Here is a 24,347-nt window from a genome sequence, read left to right on the forward strand (position 1 = left end):
GTGCTACAGAAATCTTTAAATCATCAGCTGAAATAAGTATGCTGAGTATGGAATTTTGTGTCTTTACTTATATGAATACAATAAATATATTCTATACACGATTGCAGTTTAAGTTTCTTACTGTTCTTTTATTACAGTATTAGAATTGAGGCATAATGCCCTGTATATGCTGACTTGAAGGTATTGGGGCTGTTTCTTTACCACATGGTCTGTAACCTTATTGTTCAGGCCACATTTCTTTCCAGCATTAATAAATGTGTTAGTCCCAGAAGGCTTAAACTACAGATGTTTAACATCCTGCTTATGGATAGATCATCTGGAATGTGAAGTGAGAAATCTATATTACTTATTAGTATATGTTCTGTGTGTAACAGAGATTTAATAGCCAGTTCAAACTATATTAGTGAGACCATATCTTATAAACTGTATCTTAACATCAATACATGTAAATGTGAAAATATTGAATGAAAAGATCTTTGATTCAAATATGATTTTATCAGAAAAATTTGTCACAAATTAATTTTGTTTACATAGCAGTGTACGTAACACGAATTACAACTTTCAAAATATAAACTGCAGCCCTTTTTTATGAACATCGATTTACTAGAACCCTGGAAATTAGAGCTCTTTTAAGGGCTTATCTACAATGTATTGAAAATGATCATAAATCAAATTAAAATCCAAGACGACTACAGACATAGGCAGGGGAAAAGGCTGAGTAATCCTAACCCAAAATCTAATCATTTCTAAAATTAATGGGGAGAACACTGGTCAACTAGACCTTTGTTGGTATCCCCAAAAATGTAATCTCCAAGCTGAAGAATGGCAGCTGGCAGAACAGCTGGTGAATAGGATTAATGTCAGAAGAAAGAAATAAAACTCAACATATGTCCAAGCCTGCGGTGCTGGGACTGAGCATGATTGTACCCCGACGGATACCATGTGTACAGCTGGAAAGTGCCACTGTGCCATGCTTCTGTACCTCACAAGGTCATTTCTAAGAAGTACAGCTACTATCTAAATAGCAAATTGAACTTTTGCTAGGTAACTCTGTGACTGAGGAAGAAACAAATAAGCTTAATACTGCAATTTTGTACAGTTTTAACTCAGCCTGGCTGGTTTGTTACAATATTGAAGCAACCAACAAGGCAGCTTAGTATTAAAGCTCACAGATTGCACTAATGTGAATATAATTTTAAAACTGTTTAAACCTTTTAATCGCATCTCATTTAGATGAAATGAAGTTAGACCAAACATATTTCAATCTCTCATTTAAGGTTCACGTGAGGACCAGAAAGCCCCGGTCCAATAGAACTGTGGTATTTTCTTTTTAAGTAACAAACATATTTCAAAGGTTACATATACAATTGCCATAGTGAGAATTTGTCTAAGAAATTCTGCAAAGGAAAATTGTTTGTTATGCGAGCAACATGCAATTTCAAAAAAAAAATACACAGTATTTTTAAAAATTGCATTTTTGCTCTTTGACCAACATTATAGCATGTTTTCTTTCCACGGTTTCTTTTTTTTCTTTTTCATTAACTGATTTGGTATGTGTAGAAGCTTCAAAAACACCCAAATGTTTAAGAACCAGCTCCTACAGCCAATAATGCAGGATCATTACAACTGTATGAATAGGAACTACAACAAAGAATGTAACACAACAAGCTTTGTTCTGCACGTACTATAAGGACAACATTTTCAATTGTAGCCAGTGATTTTCGGTGCCTTGCCCTCTTTGACTGCTAAAAATGCAGATATCCAAAGTCACTGACTACTTTTGAAAATAATGGCTTTCACTTTTTACTTCCATAAACTTAGAAAAAAAAATTATTTCATAAGAATGCAAGGATTATTGATGGTGCCAAATCACACCCACTTAAAAACAGTTGCCATGGTACTGACTGCAACCATCTTTCGGCAAGGCATCAGGAAGCATGCAGTGGAATAATATCCAACACATTCTTACCATGTGAGAAAGACACATGCAACTCAAAGGATGAAGGCATGCAGTGCTACCTCAGAATGGAACACCCAACTGAGACTCCATCTACCAGCTGCAAGACAGCAACAGGTAACCAAAGTAATGTTTTACCATTCACATTTAATTTACTTCATTAAGGATGACAAGCATGTTGGTTGACACTTATAGATTACAGTCATGAAAAGGCAGCCAACTACAATGTCCTACTCAGCCTGGAAATAGATGTTTTTGGCTTGCAGAGATACTGGCTCATGTTTTCATGACTTAAGACTTCTGCAGTAAGAGCCACAAAACTGTTTAGATAGGTCAAATTGTACTCCGTTACATCAATTTAAAATCCAGAGAAATACCACTGACTGCAACTGATAGGGTGCATCTAGACTGGCAAGATTTTGCGCAAAAACTTGCCAGCTGTCTACACTGGCCGCTTGAATTTGCGCAAGAGCACTGATGTTCTAATGTAAAAATTCAGTGCTTCTTGCGCAAATACTTTGATGCTCCTGCTCAGGGATAAGCCCTCTTGCACAAGAATACTTGCGCAAGAGGGCCAATGTAGACAGGCACCTTAATTTTTTGCGCAAGAAAGCCCGATGGCTAAAATGGCCATCGGAGCTTTCTTGCGCAAAAGCGCATCTACACTTGGCACGGATGCTTTTGCGCAAAAGCACTTTTTGCGCAAAAGCATCCATGCCAATCTAGACGCTTTTTTGCAGAAATACTTTTAACAGAAAAACTTTTCCGTTAAAAGTATTTCCCCAAAATCATGCCAATCTAGACGCAGCAATAGGGTTTTAAATCCGTGTAACTATGAGGAGACTCTGATCAAAATTTCTAACCTCCACACACTCATCAAAGATTTATATCATATAAACCTGACTGCAATGTTTGAAGCAGAAAAGATACAATATACCATAAGCAAAACTCAAGGCTTGATTCCTCCCTCCATTACATGAGTGTCATGCCAGTGTAACCCTATCAGTGGAGTGTTTTAATTGAGTTACGCTGGCACAAAACTGGTGTAATGGAGTAGAGAACCAGGCACTAGGAATTTTGTAATGAACATTTCTCCATCATTGTTATCTTGTACTTTATGTTCTATTATTTATGTACAATTTCAGCATACTCCATCTTAAATGTTCATTTGGAAACATTCCTTCCTCCTAATATTCTATGGTCTGTTCAAATTGTACTACATTACTAGATAATATACTTAAGTAAGTATATTCTTCTCTTTCATTTAGCTGTAATCATGGGACTGAGGGAAAAAAGTTGGGTCTATCTACTCTACACTTGCCCACCATGTAGATCAAATGGACTGGCCGTTCCTCCTTTTTTTAAAAATGAAAGGGGTAAAACATGATTTTAGGCAAAATTCCAATCCACTCCTGCCCATTTTCCAACACTTTGTCACAACAGATGATGTGAACAAAAAATCTGAACTGACACTGCTATAAATTTAACATATTGAGGATACACGCCTGCATTTCTTACTTAGACAAAACTTACACTGAATCATTTGAAGTTTTGCCTGAGTAAGGCTGCTGTTTGGGGCCCTAAATGGCAGGACAGGACAGAATTTTTTTCATATTTTTAATAGTTAACACGGCTTTCATTCTATTTTAAAACTGCCTTCCATCATCTCTACATAGGATTCAGCAGCAGCATTACTTCAACATCATTATGTACTGACAAAAATGTTTCTGTTTGTGGCTCATCGAAAATGAAAAGAAAACTACATTGCTTATTAATATCTGCTGAATTGTTTAAGAGGATTTTTAAGATACAAGTTAAAAAAATCCATAATTTCAATTTCTCCTTTTCATTTAATAGTAGACATTCATTAGGACCCACACACTGTAATAAATTATAATAATTTCAAACAAGAATTAAATTACTAGGTACCTAGTGAAAGAGCCATTTTTCGTAGGTACCCTGTAATCTAACTGTCAGATTTAAAAACTATTCCCAATCAACTCTTCACAACATTCACATTTATTCATCTATGTTAAATTAATAAAAGGTGTGAATAATACTGACAAAATTGATCATTATTGTTCATGAAGATTTAGAAAATTATAAGGTAATCTAAAATGTAAAAGGAATTGAGGGAAACTGTTAAGGTTCTTATAAATAAATTCATTCTATGCTTTTTTTTTCCCAAATGAAGAAAGAAACTTCAACAAGACTTATTTAAATTGACTACAGAATCTATTTGATAAATTGTACACATTAAAACATAAACTACTTTACCTTATTTTTTTAGAGGATTTTATTTAAAAAGTATTAAAAGTTTATAATGGCTTTGATGCAACATGACAGTTCACCCAAAATATTAAAAAGTGATGTTGAAACTATACCAAATGCCCATTTCAGTGCAGATTACATAAGGTCTGATCCTAGATGGTATTGTTCACTTCATATGTGACTGTAAGATCAGTTCCCACTGAAGTCAGAAGAATTCAAGTCATTCAGAATCTCCCCCTTACAAGAGTGATTTAAAAAAAACCCCCAGAGAGAGTGTATCTCTCTCCTTGAATATAAAGATATAATCTTAATGTGGAACTAAACATGTTACACAATCAGACTTCCTTCTGCATAGAGGATATCAATTCAGCTATCAAAAGTAACCACTACATTTTGTTATACCCCTACACAAAATCCAACACAATCTCTCTAGCAGGCTATCTTGTCCTTTGCACATTTGCCATAATTCCTACCATCTAACCTTGCTGACCTCTCCTCCCCCTTAACTGGGATCCCTGCAGATAAAGTAAAGCATGCCAACATCTGTTCCCATTCACACCAATTTTAATTTACAAAAAGAGCTTTGCTATTTTCAGAACAGGCTTCGGAGCACAATGACAGATTTAGGGCCTTTAATGGGGTTGCATTTCTGGTGTGTCAGCATTTCCTACTCAGTAGGACTAGATTCTAAAGACCTATAGCATGGGAATCTGAGGGCTTATAACCACTTTAAGAATGTTTTCCTCATCACAATTCTATGCATCGCTCAACTAAACAAGGCTACTGTATCATTTAATGGCCTGCTGTACACGCTGCCTAGACCTAAAAATCATGGTCCCAGGATTATTGATCCAAATGTGATCTCTTTCATTTTATGCAATTTCTGGTGTGTTCAATTCCATTCTCAAGCACACATCTTTCCATTTATTTGCTCCTATTATTTAAGGGGGAAGGGGCATTCAAAAGCACTCAGTGTCACGTTGGCCTAACGCTGCCCCTATCTATGTCTGCCCACCCTGACTTTAATGAGAGCAGAGACAGGCCAATGTTGAGTTCTTTTGCAAATTATATCCTAAGTCTTTCCTCTTGGGCCATACACCAAATGTTGCAGTATTTAACCACTATTTACTAAAGTTCGATTAACTGGAATACATTTACAGATTCTCCTCATTGCAAAGCTAAGAAACGTTGGACATCCTTACCACAAAGTAGTAAAATACAAACACTGTGAAGAACACGATAGTTTCACTGTCATACATAATCCCAGGCACAAAGTGTCACAGAAATCATTTTGCAGTAGTTCAGTATAAAGTTGTCGGTCTACTCAGAGCTTTTTAAGATATACAGTATGGAGAGCAACTTGGAGAAACAATGCACAAGTTGTGTTGTAATCACATAACAGCTAAGACATGAGCAGCTGAGCAGAAGGAAGATGGGCAATGGAATGCCATGTAGTAATCAGCACTGTTGACTAATCAGAATTTGAGACACTAGAAGGTAATAAGGGTATTATAAAGAATGGCTTATTGAAGGAGCAGCTGTTTATGTGTAGCTCACTGTTTAAATGAGTTCCACTAGATTGCCATGGCATGTTTTGGTGAAAATGTTTTATTCCTTGAAAAATGATTATTAGATCAGGATCAGCAAGCAATGAATAAATAGTAAGTATTTCAATATCCAGATATCAAATACACTATTAAATGCAGTTATCTGTGTGTTCGGAACCCCCCAAAATGGGATATATTTAGTGGGCCTGTAAGTTACAGAAGAATATTCATTACTTAGGGAAAGCCTAAATGTCATCTTTGTTAACCTCCACCACTGTGTTGTTGCCATGGGCACAGGAGCTGAGGTGGCTATGAAGGGTAATATACAAGGATCTGAGGTGGGGGGGGACCAGGGGAAAGCGTAAATAAATACAACTACTGAACCATTTTAGAGTGCCATGATTTGCACCACCAGCCAAAAAACACAATAAATAAAATCCACTTAATTTACAAAATAAACCCATTTTAATATCCCTAGACACAAATATATGAACAAAAAACATTGCTATGAGCTCAACTAGGAAAATCTAATGAAATAATGTTAAAACAGCAAACAAAAAATAGAAACAATATTCAAAAGCAAAACATTGAAAACAGACAACTCACCATAATTCTCAGACAATAATCATCTTGTTCAAACCTATTTGTCATACAGTTGTTCAACAGTTTTTATTTTTGGTTGGGTTTTTTTTTTTTTTTTTCAGAAAACCAACTTCTGGTTTTGCTTCCAAAAACATCTATAAACTGTTTGGAGCATGAAGGAGACTGAGTAATGCTGCTGGAAATGTATCATAATACAGTATTTAAAATATTCTCGTTTGGACAGTAAGCGCTTGGTAATATTTAAAAGCAGTCAGCAAGCAGTGGAAACTCTGATATCTTTTGTAACAGTTCACATGTCAAACTGGCTAAGTGCCCACAGTGTACGGCAGAAAAATCTATTTAATGTCTGCCCCACAAGGCGACATGAGGCTTGATTGGCAGAAAGCAGAGAGTGGCTTTTGATCATGTGTCCTAACAAGCAGTTCCAGCGCCTGTCTCTTCGGCTGAACGGCTCCACATTACCTATTCAAACAGAAGTGACAGGCCACTGCACTACTCTTTGGCTCTAGTCTCACGCAGTGGGAGCCATGCTGGAGACAGAGCCACTGATTAAATATATCACTTTTTCAAGACAAGCAGGTTGTCTGAATCAAAGCTGGACAGAATAGACTCAACATTATTAAGAGAGGATATAAAACTGGAGTTGAGTGATGTTAGGCCAGTTTGTACAGCCTCAGGGATTCACAGACTGACAAGGGGAATAAGGAACAGCAGAACTCATAAAGCAAGGTCAGAAATTAGCTGACACACCTTGGCCATTTTCCCATCATTTCAGGGTCACTGTGTTTCAAATCCTATGGTCTCTTTTTGGCTTTTTGTAAAAAATAAAAATAAATAAAAAATGATTTAGCAGCAAAATACACACAGAGAAAACCTGGACTACTATAGGTTACAAATCTTAGTCTTAATACAAGTAAAATCCTGCCACTATTCTGCATTATAATAATGCAGTGCTTTCCAGCTCCCTGGTTTCTTTTTGAGTTGGTGATAATCAACTTAAACTGAATTAAAAAAATGTTTTCAGCACATTTTACTACTGATCTAGTACTGGCTAAATTTGCTAATACAGTACAGATTAACAGAGACATAGAAAAGTGAAAAAATTATTAAATAGAAATGTTTGTTATACTGTCTTTTTTTGTTCATTAACTATAAATTTGATGTCTGAAGTTGCATATCTTACAGTAATTTGTTTTATGAAATGGTATTTAGGCAATGCAGTGCAGTAGATAAGATAATCTTATCTAGACATTATACCATAGGAACAAGAGATACACTAAACATGCAGAAACAAATGTTCCAAGTGAATTATTAATTAACTAGCTAATTAAAGATATATCAAAACCTATTAATAAAGCTGCAACAAACAAATTTACATAGATAAAAACAGAAACAGTTCATAAAGGAACCTGAGAACCTAACATAAAGAAATCTTATAATAGGGAGCAGTCAGGTGATAGATTTTTAACATTCATTCTGGGCCATTCAAAATCTTCTATAAAATATAAAAACAATGATGCAAATGTATAGAGGTTGTGGTAACATTATTCTTGAAGTAACTCAGTTAATAGAGTCACGCCATGAATGAATTTGGCCCAGAGTCTCTGGTTTTCACTAGCAAGCTCTTTTGACACTTTATCAAACCTCTGCCCTTTGTGTTAGCTTTTGTTTCATTGTAAATATTTAATGGCAACCTTGTTGTTACATATTTCAGATAGGAGAGGAAGTGATAATACCTCTACTAGGATCCAGTCACATTTTAAGCATCAGACAACCAGGTAACATTCAAAGACACATTTAAAGAACAAAATTCTGCCTTCATGGGCACCCTTAATAAATACAATGTGGTTATAAATGACAGCAGGAATTTGCATCAAAGAGATGACATATATGAAGTTTTCAAGTGTCGCTGAAGTCACTAACAAAACTCCAGTTGCCTTCAGTGTCTTCGGAGACTCTACCTTGTAGCATTCAGCAAGATGATGAAATTGTCAACTTGTTTGTATCATTTTCAAATGGATAAAGTGCAAAAGAGTGAACAAGTTCAATGATACTCTAAGTGAGGTAAAGATGATGCCCATAGCTCAGAGGGTGATACAAAGTCTCATCAAATCAGCTGAGAATTTCATATAAACAGCAGGTGACTGAGGAATTTAATCTGATAAAAATGCATTATAATTGCACTTCAAAGTACAGCAGTAATAGTCATGTAAAAGCTGCCTTTATTATTTTCACTCCAATGCATTAATAATAAGTAGAAGAACAAAAAAGAAGAAAGCAAATAGCTGTTTATGGATAGGGCAGAAGGCCCAGACACTTCTTGGTCTCTAACCAAATATAACTTAAAATATGTTCTGATTAATAAAAGACAACAGTTATTTAATAAGTTCCAGAATGTTATGCTGCAGAACAGGACATTTTGGCATGGCTTTGCACAATTGGCTGTCTGTGTTAAAGAGCAGCCCAAGACTGGAATAGCACGGGTGTTGTTGGTCAGGCCTGAGGTATGTTAGCAAAACTGTCTGGGGATGTTTATACAATATTTGCCTACACTAGTGCACCAACCACAGCAATTATGCTATCCTTTTCATGAATATCTCTTCACTACTGTTCTGCTATGTTATTAAAGAAAAAAGGGAGTGTTCTGACACGCACGTCTATTAATTCATTTGATTTTGGTTATGTTCTGGAGTTCAGTATGCCAACGAGCACACAAGGAAGGAAGCTGTCTAACTGCATGCAAAAATGAAAAGGATTCGTCAGAACCCAAAGCATGTATAGGCAGCATGGAAAAAATTACCTCAGAAAACCAGATCATTTTTTGTTTCTGATTCCTATTCGGTGTTCACTAGTAATACAATATGCACGGGGCTGAGAAAACATAGGGGTTAGGCCAGAATGTAAACTAAAGAGATAAGAGGGGCTCATGTAGGGTTTCATCCTGCTCTTGCTGAAGTCACTAACAAAACTCCAGTTGCCTTCAGCGGAACTGGACCGGGCCCAACGTGCAGTGTGAAGGACTGTAATATCAACAGATGTACAAACCAAATCCAGGTGTATATGGATATGACTTTGTTAAAGTAAATGAAGTTAGGCTTTCTTATTATAGGGTTGAATTTGGCTGATATGCACTGAAGAAGACAAATACCGTTAACAAGCTGTGATCTGAGTTTTATTATACTGAACTAAATTGTTCCTTGTTACAGAGAGAAATTCAAAACCACATTTCCTCTCATCCATAAGGAGACACACTGTGGCTGTATATATTTTTAACAAGACAGCCTTCATGTTGTAAGCTTCAGGAGGAGAAACAATCTCCCCAAATCATGAACTAACATTTAAAAATATCGTTTTCATAAAAATACATAAAAAAGAATTAACTGATTTTACCCAGTGCTTAATGGCTTTTAATAGTAAACAAAAGTAACACTGATGTTGAACAGAGATGGTTTCCTTAACGTAAAATTTGTTTGGGGTTAATTAGCACAGCTGAGGACTAATCTTAATAATTTTATGTTGTTTACACTGGAGGCAGTTTTCCACAAGCCTGCCAGCCAACATCGCTCATGGAGGAAGTGGCATCTTGTATTTTCAGACTAAAGTATAGAGGTGAGAGCAGATGCTCCCTCTGCTAGCTGAGCCGGGCAGCCTGATTGTGTAGCTCCCTCCTTCAGCCAAGCGGCACTGCCTCTGTATTTCACGTAGCAACATTATAAAGTTGTCAAAATTATTTTTAAATAATGATAAGGTATCTAAACCAAACACTGTATAAGAAAATAAGGAATACATCAACATTTAAAATGTACATAACACTGAGGATTTTTACTGTCGTTTCTTTAAGAAAAGCAGATCTAATTAGTTGGGTTTCTAAAGTGCGTACCTAGCATTTTTATTATGTATTATAACATTTTGCTTAGAGCTGACATTTTTATTCTGACAAGCACTGTCTGGAGAGCTCTCAATAAATAATACATTTACAATTTTCAGTAAATAAGCAGTGGACACAAATCGTTATCCTTACTTATAGCTGCCCCTCTCTAATAGTGCTTTTACAAGTAAGGTGACTATTCAGTCTAATGCAATACTCCCAGTGCTGGTAAGATATTTTCATTCATTACCACGGTCACAAGCACTTAAAGCACTTTTAGGCCCAGTTACAAAACAGCAGGAATGGCAGAGCAAATAGGACTAACTAAAACTGAAGTTCATCACCAAAGAAACCAGAGGTTGTTCACCTAAAGAACTTGAAAATTCACTTGCATAAGGATTGACATACATGGCATTGAAGCCATCAAAAGAACAGAAATAGTCTAGATTTTTATATTAAACCTGATAATTGTTTAAAAAAAACCAGGTTTCAATTTGCCCTATAATATTAATTTGCTAAATCAAAACCTGACTACCCAATGGACTTCCGTTCCTATCATAAAACATTTTCTGATCATAATATTGTTAGCTTTACAGTACATTAGAAACTGTAATGAAGTTTGAATTTAGTTATCTGCTGCCGAGTCTACACGAGTGAAGCAGCTTTACATATTTTATAGCTGTTAATTCAATAATGTTCTTAGCGATGGAGCCTGATTTTCTTTCATTGTATCCATTTACACTGAATTTGCTTTCCTGATTTTCATAAGGGAAGATGTGACTGTTTAGGCAGCTCCTTGCATTTTCGTATTTGCTCTCATGATACTATTAATGCAATTAATTCGTCTTTGATTCAAATATTGCACAGGTGGGTAGGTCACAGAATACGTGATTCCTAAAAATAAAAGCATCAGAAATGTGCTGCAGCAAATAGATGAAATAATATTTGATAGAAAAGCTGCAATATTTTATCATATAGTCAAAAATGTAAAATTCTCCCTTTCTACTGGTAGGGTCTGGGGGAAAAGAGGTTTAGTGAGGTTACAGGCAAAAGACAGAAGGCAGAAACTGGAAGCACAGGGTCTGTGAAGAAGAGGGATCTAGAAATCTAAGAGGAAGAATCATTGGGGAGGAGCTGGTTGGATGAGCTCAGGAGGTGCTGACATTTAGAAGATCCAAATTCAATTCAGTTTAACCCATCCCTGACTGCAAGGCAGTCTATAGCTGGAGGTCAGAGAAACTAAGGGTGTGCCTAGATTACACCTCTCCGTCGACAGAGAGATGTAGATTAGGCATGTCGAAATTGCTAATAAAGCCAGGATTTAAATATCCCACGCTTCATTAGCATAAACATGGCTGCCGCTCTTTTTCGAAATGGAGTTTTTTCGAAAAAAATGGCAGTCTAGAAGCAGATCTTTTGAGAAATAAAACCTTTTTCAAAAGATTCTGTAAACCTCATTTTATGAGGAAAAAGGGATCATTCGAAAAAGGCTTTATTTCTCGAAAGATTTGTGTCTAGACTGACATGTTTTTTCAAAAAACTCCATTTAGAAAAAAAGCGGTGGCCATGTTTATGCTAATGAAGTGTGGGATATTTAAATCCTGGCTTCATTAGCAATTTCGTTGTGCCTAATCTACATCTCTCTGTCAACAGAGAGGTGTAGTCTAGACACATCCTAACTGAAGAAAGATAGAAATGCTGTGAGACCTATTAAAAAAGGTAATTAATCATCATGGATCGTGGATGCAAATAAATTTAGCTGTCACATAAAAAGTGACAGCTAAACACACCACAATAAATAATCAAAAATTAGCTTAATTAGAAGAAGTGACCCAATCCACAAAATTCAGATCTGTGTTTCAAACCCTGTCCCAACCCAAAAGAAGGGAAGGGTTTAGAGCCAGGCTTTGTTAGCTGTCAGCAAATAGATTTTTAAAAAAGCTTGATGCTCAAATGGAGTAAGTTCCAAAAAGTGGGCATTCTGAACTGGGCCAAAGAACCACCATCAAAATGGACAGTAGCTTGCTCATCAGGTAATGAATTACTTGATTTTACTTCCAAGAGCCTGCCTGATACTGACCAAAACGTTTTTTCTTTTGACAGCTGCTCAGTGGCCTATAAGAAATGACCTGGTGGTATCATTGCATCTCTTAACAGTGTCCATATTACAAACCACCACAGTTGACTATAACTGGTACCCTTGTTAGTTGTCTAATGACAGAAGCTAGAAGGTGACTAGGTGTGGAAGTCAATGTAGGATGGCAACGCTATCTATTATACAATCTACATATTTATATGCCCCACCCCCTTTTTCAGAACCTCTCAGAGCACTGTGGAGAAACCTGTACTGCCACATGTATGCTAGTTTTGTGAACGAAGAAAACCAGACAGGATATTTTCTGTAGCAATCAGCTCAAGAGAGACCCTGAAGAATTAGAAGACATCACCAATGGAGCTCAATGACATGTGGGGGGGAGGGGGAGGAGATCCAGTAGCCTCCTGTGATAAGCATCAACACCAAATCCTAGGACAAACAGGTAGCTATCTACCTCCTCTTCTTTAATATCTGATATTATATGCCAGAAATATTTACAGATCCAGTGAGATATATTTGATCATGAAGTGAGTAGCTCTGAAATACTTATTTACTTAAGAAATTATAAAAAAAAAATCAAAACTGCACTAATAATTTGTAACACACTCCTGGATTACAAGTGGACAAGGAAAACCTTCTGACCAGGTACAGTGGGAGTTTGAAATCACAGGAGTTTATTCAGGGAGAAAATTCAATATCCAGACACTGGGGGTATATCTACACAACAGCGACGAGGAGTCCTGTGGCACCTTATAGACTAACTGAAGTGTTGGAGCATAAGCTTTCGTGGGCAAAGACCCACTTCGTCAGATGTCTTTGCCCACGAAAGCTTATGCTCCTACACTTCAGTTAGTCTATAAGGTGCCACAGGACTCCTCGTCGCTTTTGCAGATTCAGACTAACACGGCTACCCCTCTGATACTTGACATCTACACAACAGTGTTATTTCAGAATAACTGACGTTATTCCAAAATAACAAAGTCCCCTTCTACATACAAGCAGTTATTTCAACATAATGTCAAAATAATTTGAGTTGGAGGACTTCTTACTCTGACTCCTGTAACCCACATTTTATGAGGAGTAAGGGAAGTTGGAATAAGAGTGCTCTTTCTCAGATATCCTATTGTGTAGACCACTCCACAAGCTGAAATAAGCTATTTTGACTTAAGCTACACAATTGACATAGCTTCTTACAGATTTAGACCTGCTGTATAGACGTACCCTGACTGGATTATAAACACGGTTCACCAAAGAGATTCCCAGTTTAAATATTTCTGATTCAAAAAACAGAGAAACCAACCAGAGGAGGAGCCATTGAGATAACTGGATGCTTTTTTGCTAATATTCCTCAATTATTCAGCCCACAAGTATAAAACAAGTCCTTATAACTACTATAATTAAGATAAAGAACAACAAGCTACAATTTTTTCATAAAGGAAGAAAAAGTCATGGAAATGAGTGACTAATGTCCCTGTGAAGAACCACACAATGATCTGAGGGTAGAAATGAATGTTGAAAGGGAATGGGCAGATGCAGAGAAAACCACAGAAGATTAAAAGTGAGTCAATCAAGCATGTAGCAAAGAGGTAAACTATGCAAGAATATGGTATGAAATGGGAAAAAGGTCCTCCATGTCTTTTCACCTACCCTTTGTCAGGCTTCTACAAATCTTAGATATTGGGGGGGGAGGGAAGAAAGCTAGAAAGGGAAGAAGCTCATTCAACAGAAGTACAAGTATAAAGGCTGAGTTACTGAAGTCCTTTGAAATAATGTGTGGTTAATAAATACAGAAAAACTATGATAATATAGTTATTGATAAAAAGCAGACTATGCATAAATATTGATTTCATACAGTAAAACCTGTGTTATCCGGCTCGCTCAGGGATTAGGGCATTCTGGTTATCTAAAAATTCCAGTTATCTGAGGGTCCCATCAACCTAGGAAAAACCAATGGATAATAATAGTAAAACTCAAGTTTTTAATATTGGTAGTTTTGTAGTGTGTGGCAGTTGGTCACACATTTCTATTTTGAGTTAAAGATGATTAGTACTTCTTAAATAAAAAATTGTTAAGCCACTCATGGTAAACCAAGCCAGGCCTATGCGCCTGAAGATGTGACAGTATTGTTGCTGACAATAATGCCAGTTAACAAAGTTTTCTGATTAATAGAGTGCCGGATAACAACGGTTTCACTGTACATGACTATCTCAATTGAAGGGAGTTTGCTCACAGATTTAGGAGATAATCCTGCACCATTAAAGAACATGGGAACTTTGCCAGTGATGTCTCTGAACATAGTATCTCTATTACTAGTAAGTATTTGTAAAAATGTATGGAAAAGGGGGCAGGTATGGAATCATAGAATCTTAGGGCTGGAAGAGATCTCAGGAGGTCATTGAGTCCAGCTCCTTGCCCAAGGCAGGACCAATCCCAACTAAATCATCCCAGCCAGGGCTTTGTCAAGCCAGGACTTAAAAACCTCTAGGGATGGAGATTCCACACGTCCCCAGGTAACCCATTCCAATACAAGTACAGGTAGTATATGACTGATATATAACAAATCTGTTAACTGTTTTTCAGAGGAGGAAAAAGGACTATTAGATTGCAAACTCTTTGGGAAAAGACCATTATTCAGTATCTGTGTACTATGCCTAGCATAATGGGGGGTCTCCAAGCCTTGATTGGGGCTCCAAGAGCTACCACAAGAGATTATGAATTACTATTCCGTTAGATAACCCTAACTTCAAACTATAGTGAATCTATGAAAAGATTTGTTCAAGTAGAAAACATATCTGTAACCACCTAGAACCCATGAAAATAATATAAGGCATATATATTTAATAAATGCCAAATATTTTCAGCCTTGTTCAATGGAAACACTGGGGTGAGAATGTGGCAGATAGATAACTGTCCAACTGGAATTAGAATCAGACACTACTCTTGTGAAAAGTGTAAGAGCATATTCAATGCCCACAAGTAGCAAAAAACTCAATTTTTTGTCTCATCCAAAAGAAAATCTCTTTGAGGACTATGTCCTCTAACATTATATTGGGATAACAGTTTAATATTAATCTGTGGGGGGAAATACCATCTACTCCAGGGCTACTCAACTTTGGAAGCCCTGGGGGCTACAGTGATACTCACAGCACATGCCGAAGGCTGCAACTTAAGATTGGTTGCATACACATACAAATATATATGCATATAGTTTCTTTCACATGGATGGGCATGAATACAAAGCACTTCCCACAATGCCCTGTCACTCCCAGCACCTTCTCCTTGGGGCCTAGAGACGCCGACATCCTGTACCTGTCTATTCCAGCTACCCTGTCCATTTGTGTCTTTCAATGCTCATCCCATCTGGGAGATGCCTCATCGTTGTGGAGTGTGTTCTCAGTGGAGGCCATGTTCAAAGGATCCCACCTGTGCGCCACATGTTGAGCCCCATGTAAACCCAAACCACACCGTGGGCCTCAAAGAAACTAAATATAAGGGACAAATCATTCTAAAAGTGAGATCTACCAAGAGAAGTGAAGGAAATCCTATTGCTTGGAAAAGTATAAATACAGATTTTGTAAGTTGAGTATATTCGTAAATTTGTAATTAAAACGTAAAGGCAAGAGCACACTTACAGACCATACTGTATCCTCCAATATCTCTGTGTAACTCCCAATGAAGTCAGTATGGATTGCACACATTTCCTTTTACAATATTTTGTTTTGTATGTATCTTTAATCCTATTATGGAAGACTTTTTTGTGTTGTTTTGCTCTTAGCTATTTTAGTTATTAACCCTTGAATTTTCACCAGCAAAGGAAGGGTCAAAAGAGTTGGAAAAACACTGAATCTCTACAAATATATCAGAGGAGTATCCCTCTGATTTGACACCATCATTTTAGGATTAAACAAAGACTGTGAATGGCTAGCCAAGTACAAAAGCAGTTTCTCCTCTCTTGGTGTTCACACCTCCACATCAGCTGCTAGAAGTGGGCCTCAGCCTTCTTGACTGAATTAACCTTGTTATCTCTAGCCTTATTCTGGCCTACATATTTATACCTGCCTCTGGAAATTTCCACTACATGCGTCTGACGAAGTGGGTCTTTGTCCACAAAAGCTTATGCTCTAATACACCTGTTAGTCTATAAGGTGCCACAGGACTCCTTGTCGTTTCTACAAATTGAGGCAACAATTTCTATATTTATGAACTCTATTGTATACATGCACAAACATATATATTACCTATAATTTGCTTAATGTATATTTAATATACATTTTGACAGGTATACATGGCCAGCTGCTTGTTATATATATATATATGCATATATATATATATATATATATGTATGTATGGAGAGAGAGCACATGCATACATGACTGACAATTAAGATGGATATAGTAATATACAGTTACAAATTAAAAATCGCTGACTTTAGCTTGATCAACTCTTCTGTTCTGTGATGAAACAAGAATGAAAACCAGTTTATAAAAAAATGTGTGTTGGAATTTTGAATTTAGCTTTCCTGAAAAATGACATTGTATACATCGCACAGAATCAAGGTCAACAGTGAAGTAGGACTCCATGCCTGAGTAATGAGGGCTTAGCACTTAGCAGCAATGACACATCCAGTTTCAAGCTCAGGAGTACCAGCTGACTGGCCATACTAGCATTCCATACCTCTGAAGCTGCACTAGTATCAACTCTGAAGGGAAATCTATCTTCCATACAAGATGTATATTAGTACTTATTACTCAAAGAGGCTTAGGATGAGGTACAACAGAATGTCTTGTTCAAATCTACTCTTTTGTCTAGAAGCGAGGCAGACCAGACAATGTAAATATATCACTTCAGAGTAGTAATAAGCAATATTTTGGAAGTGATTGAAAGGGTAGGGCATGTGAAGGGGAAGGAGGAGACATAAGTTTGACCAAAGTGCCAAACATGTATATCCTTCATCTGAACACTACAAGTTTCTTCTTCACTGGAAGATACTCTTAAAAAATGTCAAAGAAATTCCTTCCCCAAAATAGTGTCCAGTGCATTTCCTTCTATAAAAAATGTAAATTAGTATATTGAAATTATCCAGAACTCTTAATGTTTGTTATAGCTTAGTTTAATTAGACACCTGGTCTCATTTCTGACCTCTTACACCACATGAGGATATATTTCAGTACGTCTTTATGTACTCAGCTAGGTTACTTGTAAACACTGAATAGAATTTTATTATTTTTATATTTAAATTCTACCATATCTGTATTCTTTCCAAATCATTATTAATTAAGTCACAAGCTGTTTTAATGTACAATTTGTACAAGGACTGGATTGGGAACTCATTATTGTTTGTGTTTTGCAGGTGATGGGCTTTTTCCAAATTACATGTAACTCAAGAAACTGACCTAAGATATGTTTAGTCCTGTATGAGGTGCTTATGTTTGCAGAGTGATACACAAGGCATGATATTGGCTGAAGCACTATTATTAAAGAAAGATTAAAACAGCTGTACATTATGCTGAAGCACTCACTCTTTCCTTTGCAGGCAGACGGTCCTGGATTACAAGCAGCACTTGACCATTTAAATCACTACAACAACCAAATTTAGCCAGCTGGGCCATATTCTCTTAGGCAATGCCTGTTGACCTCCTCGGTCGCAGCTGCTCAAATGAAATTCTGATTAGACAACTTATTTTCAGAAGCCAAAGGACTCTGATTAAATATATTTATTTAGACAGGATAAAGTCTTTAAACTTGTATTCATTTTCTCATGATTCCAAGTTGTCATGGGGCCCAGAAGCGCCATCTCCAGGAAAGACAGAAATGTTATATTGGAAAGGACACTGTCAACTATGAAGCATTTTGCACTAGAGATTCACACTAACCCTAACCCATATTCCACTGGTAAACCAGAAATTTTGTGAAGTTAAAGGAAACCAGTAGGGGAGGGAGAGGCAGTACTGATCAAAGAAAGGGACTGGGAGTTAGGAGCTTTGGGTTTATTTCCAGCTCTGCAACCAACTCACTGCTTGACCTGGCAAAAGCCACTTAAAGCCTAATCCAAATGGGCTGTTGACTCAATGGGAGTAGAATAAGGGTCTCAATATGACTCATGCATAGGACTCTTCAGCAGCTCTGACTGTAGATCACTTTCCGAAGAACTTATGAACTCTAAACAAGCCTATTTTGACAAACCCGAGTATGGCCTAGTCATACTCAGATGATTATTAGGTCATTTAAAAGAAAGGGTCTGCTATAGGGTGTCTCCTAATTTAAGTCTTATTCCTGCAACTAATTCAGTGTAAGCACAGGATCTGCCTATACCCAGCTACAAACTCTGAGCCTTAAAACATTAAATTCAAATTGGATTTTTAAATCTTCATTTAATTCAAATCAAAGAAGTGTGAAAATTTGTGAATCTCCATTTTGCATTCCTCATTGTGTTTCTCAGGTAAACACTGAAGCAGTTTCATTCAGCATTTTGCTATTTCACACGTGCAGGTGCCCAAATGTACCAAAAGAATGACAATCTGTTTCCACTCAATATAAAAATTAACAATATCTGAGATACTAGAGCATGAAATACACTGCATAATTGCAAATGTTTGCTGCAAATTAATTTTCTATAGTTGCTAATCAAAACACAGGACAATTTGATGCCCAACAATTATATCTCGCAATAGTCAAATTACCATTCTCTGCAAAAGTAGCTGGGCAAAAATGTGAAAATAATTTCACATGCAGATGTGGTCAGCCACTTTTGTGCCTAAATAAAGAGGCATTAAAATGAACAGTGCATCAGCATTAGCATTACCAAGATTATAAATCATGCAACCACTCTTCTTCATGTGGTGGGAAGATGGATGGAGAGTAGAGAACTCTTACATTCAGGAAAAAGTAATCTTTTTCTTGTATAAAGTATCTCTCTTAAACCAACCGTAGCTTATACTAAAAAGATCAAGGATGGTAAAGACCCCATTTTTCAATAGGAAAATAAGTTAAAATTTGTAAACCATCAGAGGAAAACATTAAGCCTAAACTATTTCATGAACATTTGTTTTTGCGCTCTACACAGAGTACTTTTGGAAAGTCTTAGCTGTAGCGCCTTTATGATCAACAACAACTTGCAAACTCCAGCAGCGTGTAGGAGCCAAGAAGCCTTTGATTAGCATGGAGTACAGAACAACTGTTAACTGACTGCAAAAATGATTTTGCCAAACTAAAATTTAAAATAGTTTCCTAGTCTAGCCATCAAACCTATGAAATAATTTTTAAAAGAATGATCTTTACAGCTGAAAACAGACAGATGGTTCTCAAAAATCTGGGACATTCTTTGGAGACGCTACTCCAGCTTAAGAAAGGACACCTATAGAACACAGCTAACTATGTGCCTGTCATTTAAAAACTATGCCAAGAAATGTAAAACCCTTCATAAATCTACCTTCCTGCATATTTCCCATATTTAAATAAGTTGTGTCAATTTCAGTTTCAATGGAATTCTACTTTCACTACTCACTACATACCCATTATAGCCTGTGAACCAAATATTCAAAACCAGGATGTTACAGACCCCTTAAGCCTGAAATACCCACCAACTGGTGCGGGAAATGAAAGACTCTGAAAGTGTCCTTCTTTCACATATTTTCCCCATATTTTTCATTGCAGGGGGCAGAACTTGTCCCACTGCAGAACCACACCTGTGTCTACTTCAGGACCCTCAGGCTCCCTGGCAGTTCGTTGTTGTTTTACCAGAACACTCCCTAAGCAGGAATTCCATGGCACAGAGGCAGAATAGGAGAAGCCTGAGGACACAGAACTGTGAATTCTCTACTGGAATCTACGTGAAGGTATTTTAGGTTATGAGCACCCACTGCTCTAATCCCAGCCTTCTCTTCCTTAATACAGATGCTGTGCAGGTCTCCCCACAGGCTCAGGGACTGAGAGGGGGTACCACAGAGTCTGCTGAGGCTTCACTATACACAAAACGAGAGGTCTGTGTAGAACCCATCCATATGCCATTCTAGAAGGATGAACTCACTTCCCCCAATTGTATTTAGTCCTTATTCAGGCCAAATTCTAATTTAAGTATGAGCAGATTGTGCTAAGAAGTGAATATAAACTTATTCCTAGCCGGAAGATTTTGCATTTCCATTTGACACAATCAACAATATTGGTGCACACACATTTCCTTCGGCCACAGATCTAGAAATATAGGTGAGAGCTAATGCCTTCCTAGCCTTTCAACAAGTGCCTCCTTCCCTAACTGCAAACGTTGGTATAAGTAAAGTGAAGATGACAATGACTGAAATAAAATTAAATAACTAATGTTTGTCAAAACCTCTTTTGTTTCATTTTTTTTCTCTTAAAAGGAGAAAAAATACTGAACTATATCCACAAACATGATGAGACCAGCTAGCAATTCATTATGATTTTTTAAATAAACGGAAGCAACGTCTAAGCTTAAATCTTTGCTTTGACTCATAGTCACCACCTAAAATTCTGAAAGTTTTAGAAAACAGAGATATCTGTCTAACATGCCTAATGGATCACAAACTGCCATTGCCATGGTAACCGTGAATAACTTTTTCCCAGCTATTGCCAATTATGTGCTTCTCTGGCTCTGGATACCCCACACATTCTTTAAGGCATAAAATCTTCAGGAAAAATATATTACAACAGTCTTAACCCACACATACCTTCCTGTTCAGTCCTGGTCATTTCCTCTAGTTTCTTCTGTTTCAATGTGTCCACCACATCGGCTAGGCTTCCTTTGCGGCGTTCTGGCGTTCCAAAATTAACACTGGTCATTAGTTCACTGCGATCGCGGCCTCCTTCGTCGGGCTTGTGTGGTGAGGTAGAGGTATTCCGGAAGGAATATAGGGAACATAACTTATTACTCTCTGACTCCTGCAAAGAAACAACACAACATGAAAACACAGACTATTCCACTTCTATCTGCGACATATGGATTAGATAACAATTGAAGATATATAAATATTACAGTGTATTGCTCATAACAGTCAATTAGGCAAGTGTCACTAAATTCCATGCTAAGGAATGGTCCTATTACCCATGCACTTCTGGCACTTTCCCAGTTCCCCAGGGCAAAATACAATTTAAGGAAGGTAAAGTTGCCTCCATTATATCATCAGGGCCTTTAGTGTTACTTAAGCCCTACCTTGTTCATCGTTTTCAACTTTCACAATTTCCCCTTACGATACAGAATATTTCCTACTCAAAGAATGACAGATTAATTTGGGGGGAAAATGAGCTATTGCCATTTGTTCAATGAATGTGTTAGGCCTCTGAAGTCTTCTCCTGGTTTGTGCAATTGGAATTTGATCAATAACTACATTTTGTATCAATAAAGAAAGTACGGGAGAGATCAAATTAAAAACTCTGGGCCAGATCTTCATCAAGTGTAGATCAACACAGCTCCACAACTTCAAAAGAGGTCAGCCAGTTCATATTAGTTGAGGATCTGGTCCATTGCTTTTATAGAACTGTAAAAATACAGGCCAGAAGGGACCTCAAAAGGTATTCATGCTTGGCACCCACAATGAGGCAGGACCAAGAATACCTAGACCATCCTGACAAGTGTCTGTCTAACCTATTTTTAATAGTCTCAAATGACAAATTTCACAATCTCTATTGGAAGACTCTTACAATTCTTAAGTATCCTTCAAGCTTGAAATTTTTTTCCTAATATCTAACCTATGTCTCCTTTGCTGCAGATGAAGCCCATTACTGCTTGTCCGACCCTCCAATGGACGTGCAGAAGAATTGATTACCATTCTCTTTATAACAGCCCTTAGCAGATTTCACCTCATGCCTCACTCTTTTTTGTCAATTGACCTTTCTTTATAGGTCAAGTTTTCTAAAACTTTTATTATTTTTATTGCTGTCCTCTGGACTCTCTCCAACTTGTCCAAATCTTCTTTAAAGTATGGCACCCAGAACTGGACACAACATTCCATCTGAGGTATCACAGGTGCCAAGTAAACAAGACAGCTACCTGCCACATCTTACTTACAAAATACCTGTTTTATATCTCATGCCTTTTTTTGTAATTGTATCTCATTGTTGACTCTTATTTAACTTGTGATCCATTATAATCCCCACATGCTTTCCCACAATACTACTGTCTAACTAGTCATTCATAACTTTGTATTGCTACATTTGATTTTTGTTTCTTAAGTGTATTACTTTATATTGTTTTTTACTGAATTTCATCTTGTTCATTTTAGACCAGTTCTCCAATTTTTCAAGGTCTTTGAAGCCTGTCCTTCAAAGTGCATGTAACTCTTCCCATTTTGGCATCATATTCAAATTTTATAATCAAACTCGCTAATCCACTATCCAATTCATTAATGAAAATGTTAACTACCACTGCATCCAAGAAAAACCTCTGCATGACCCCATTAGTTATAACCTCTTAGTTTGACAGAGTGCAACTTTGATAACTACTCTGAGTGCAAACTTTTAACCAGTTATGAACCCACTTAACAGTAATTTAATTTAGACCGCATTTCCCTAGTTTTCTTACAAGAATATCATGTGGAACTCTGTCAAAAACCTTGCTAAAATCAAGATAGATCACATCTACTGCTTCCTCCATCCAGTAGACCAGCAATCCTGTCCAAGAAGGAAATTAGTTTGGTTTGGCATGATTTGTACTTGACAAATTCATGTTGATTTTAACCTGTTCTTTCCCCGTTCTGGCTTGTGCTCCCTCCGCCTTGCTGTTAATATTAATCCTGTTAAGCATCTGGTGACAATTAATCTTTTTAGCCAAGACTGAAGTAAAATAGGCATCAAACACCTCAGCTTTCCTGATGTCATCTGTTTTCAGCTCTCTTTTCCTACTAAGTAGAGGGCCTATACTTTCTTTCATCTTTCTCTTATGCCTACTGTGTTTATAAAACCTTTTCTTTTTGCCTTTTATATCCCTTGGTACGTGTAACTCATTTTGTGCCTTCGTTCTTCTGATTTTGTCCTTACATGTTTGTGCTATTATTTTGTATTCATCCTTAGCAATTTGTCCATGCTTCCAATTTCTGTAAAATTCCTCTGATTTTAAGGTAATTGAAGAGCTCCTCATGAAACCATATTGGCCTCTTACTAGTCTTCCTGTCTTTCCTTTACATTGGGGTAGTTTGAGAAACTGTCAGTTCTCCTTAAGTCTCTTTTCCATTAGATTTTCTTCTCATGGGACCTTACCTACCAGTTCTCTAAGGGTGTGTCTACACAGCAAAGTTATTTTGGAATAATTTTGAAACAACAGATGGCTTATTCCAACTTCTGTAAGCCTCATTCTACAAAGAATATCGCCTATTCCTAAATATCTGTTTCAAAGTAAGTTGTGTGTAAACGCTCCACTTCTGCTATTTCAAAATAGCCCCTCACCAGAGCCATTTGAAGTTATTCTTCCTAGGGCTCTAAATTGAGGTAGCATGTCTACATTAGGGAAGCCTGACTTGGACTAATTTTGAGGCTTCCCTGCAGTGTAGATGTTCTATTTCGAAATAAGCTATTTCGGAATAACTATTCCAGACGGAATAGCTTATTCCAAAATAAGTGTGCAGTTTAGACGTAGCCTAAGTTTGTTAAAATCTACTTGTTTGATGTTCATTGTTCTAATTATGCTTTCACTCCTTTCTCTCCTTGGAGTCACAAAATCTATCATTCTACGATCACTTTTACCCAGATTGCCCTATATCTTCAGATTCACAGTAACAGAGAAAATCAAATGAATACAAACTATTTCACTGAGCATATGATATGCACACACTGATGCTCATGTATTGCTCCTTCAGTCTTTAGGCCATGTTATTTTCTTACCAAACAAAGATGAGAATACTTCTAAGATACATAGCTAAAAGTCACTTTACAGATGTAATAAGAAGGAGCAAATGAATTCTAAGGCAAAAATAGTCATTGATATGCATGAATATTGGGATTGTGACGAGGAGTCCTGTGGCACCTTATAGACTAACTGAAGTTAGTCTATAAGGTGCC

General features: G+C 37.0%; 1 protein-coding gene across 29 annotated transcripts in view; it reads right to left on the reverse strand.

Moving 5' to 3' along the window:
• The window catches only part of SOX6 (SRY-box transcription factor 6), a 519,233-nt gene that overhangs the window by 276,065 nt on the left and 218,821 nt on the right, over positions 1-24,347 (reverse strand). For 28 of the 29 annotated variants that reach the window (XM_025190443.2, XM_006134565.4, XM_075928048.1 and 25 more), the window contains one exon: positions 21,026-21,236. In XM_025190443.2, coding sequence (XP_025046228.1) covers positions 21,026-21,236 — 211 coding nt within the window. Of the gene's footprint in view, positions 1-2,019; positions 2,058-21,025; positions 21,237-24,347 lie in introns of those variants that run through there. The other variant, XM_075928054.1, reaches the window with a different exon arrangement.

Source organism: Pelodiscus sinensis, chromosome 4 (assembly GCF_049634645.1).
Source record: "Pelodiscus sinensis isolate JC-2024 chromosome 4, ASM4963464v1, whole genome shotgun sequence".
NCBI lineage: Eukaryota > Metazoa > Chordata > Testudines > Trionychidae > Pelodiscus > Pelodiscus sinensis.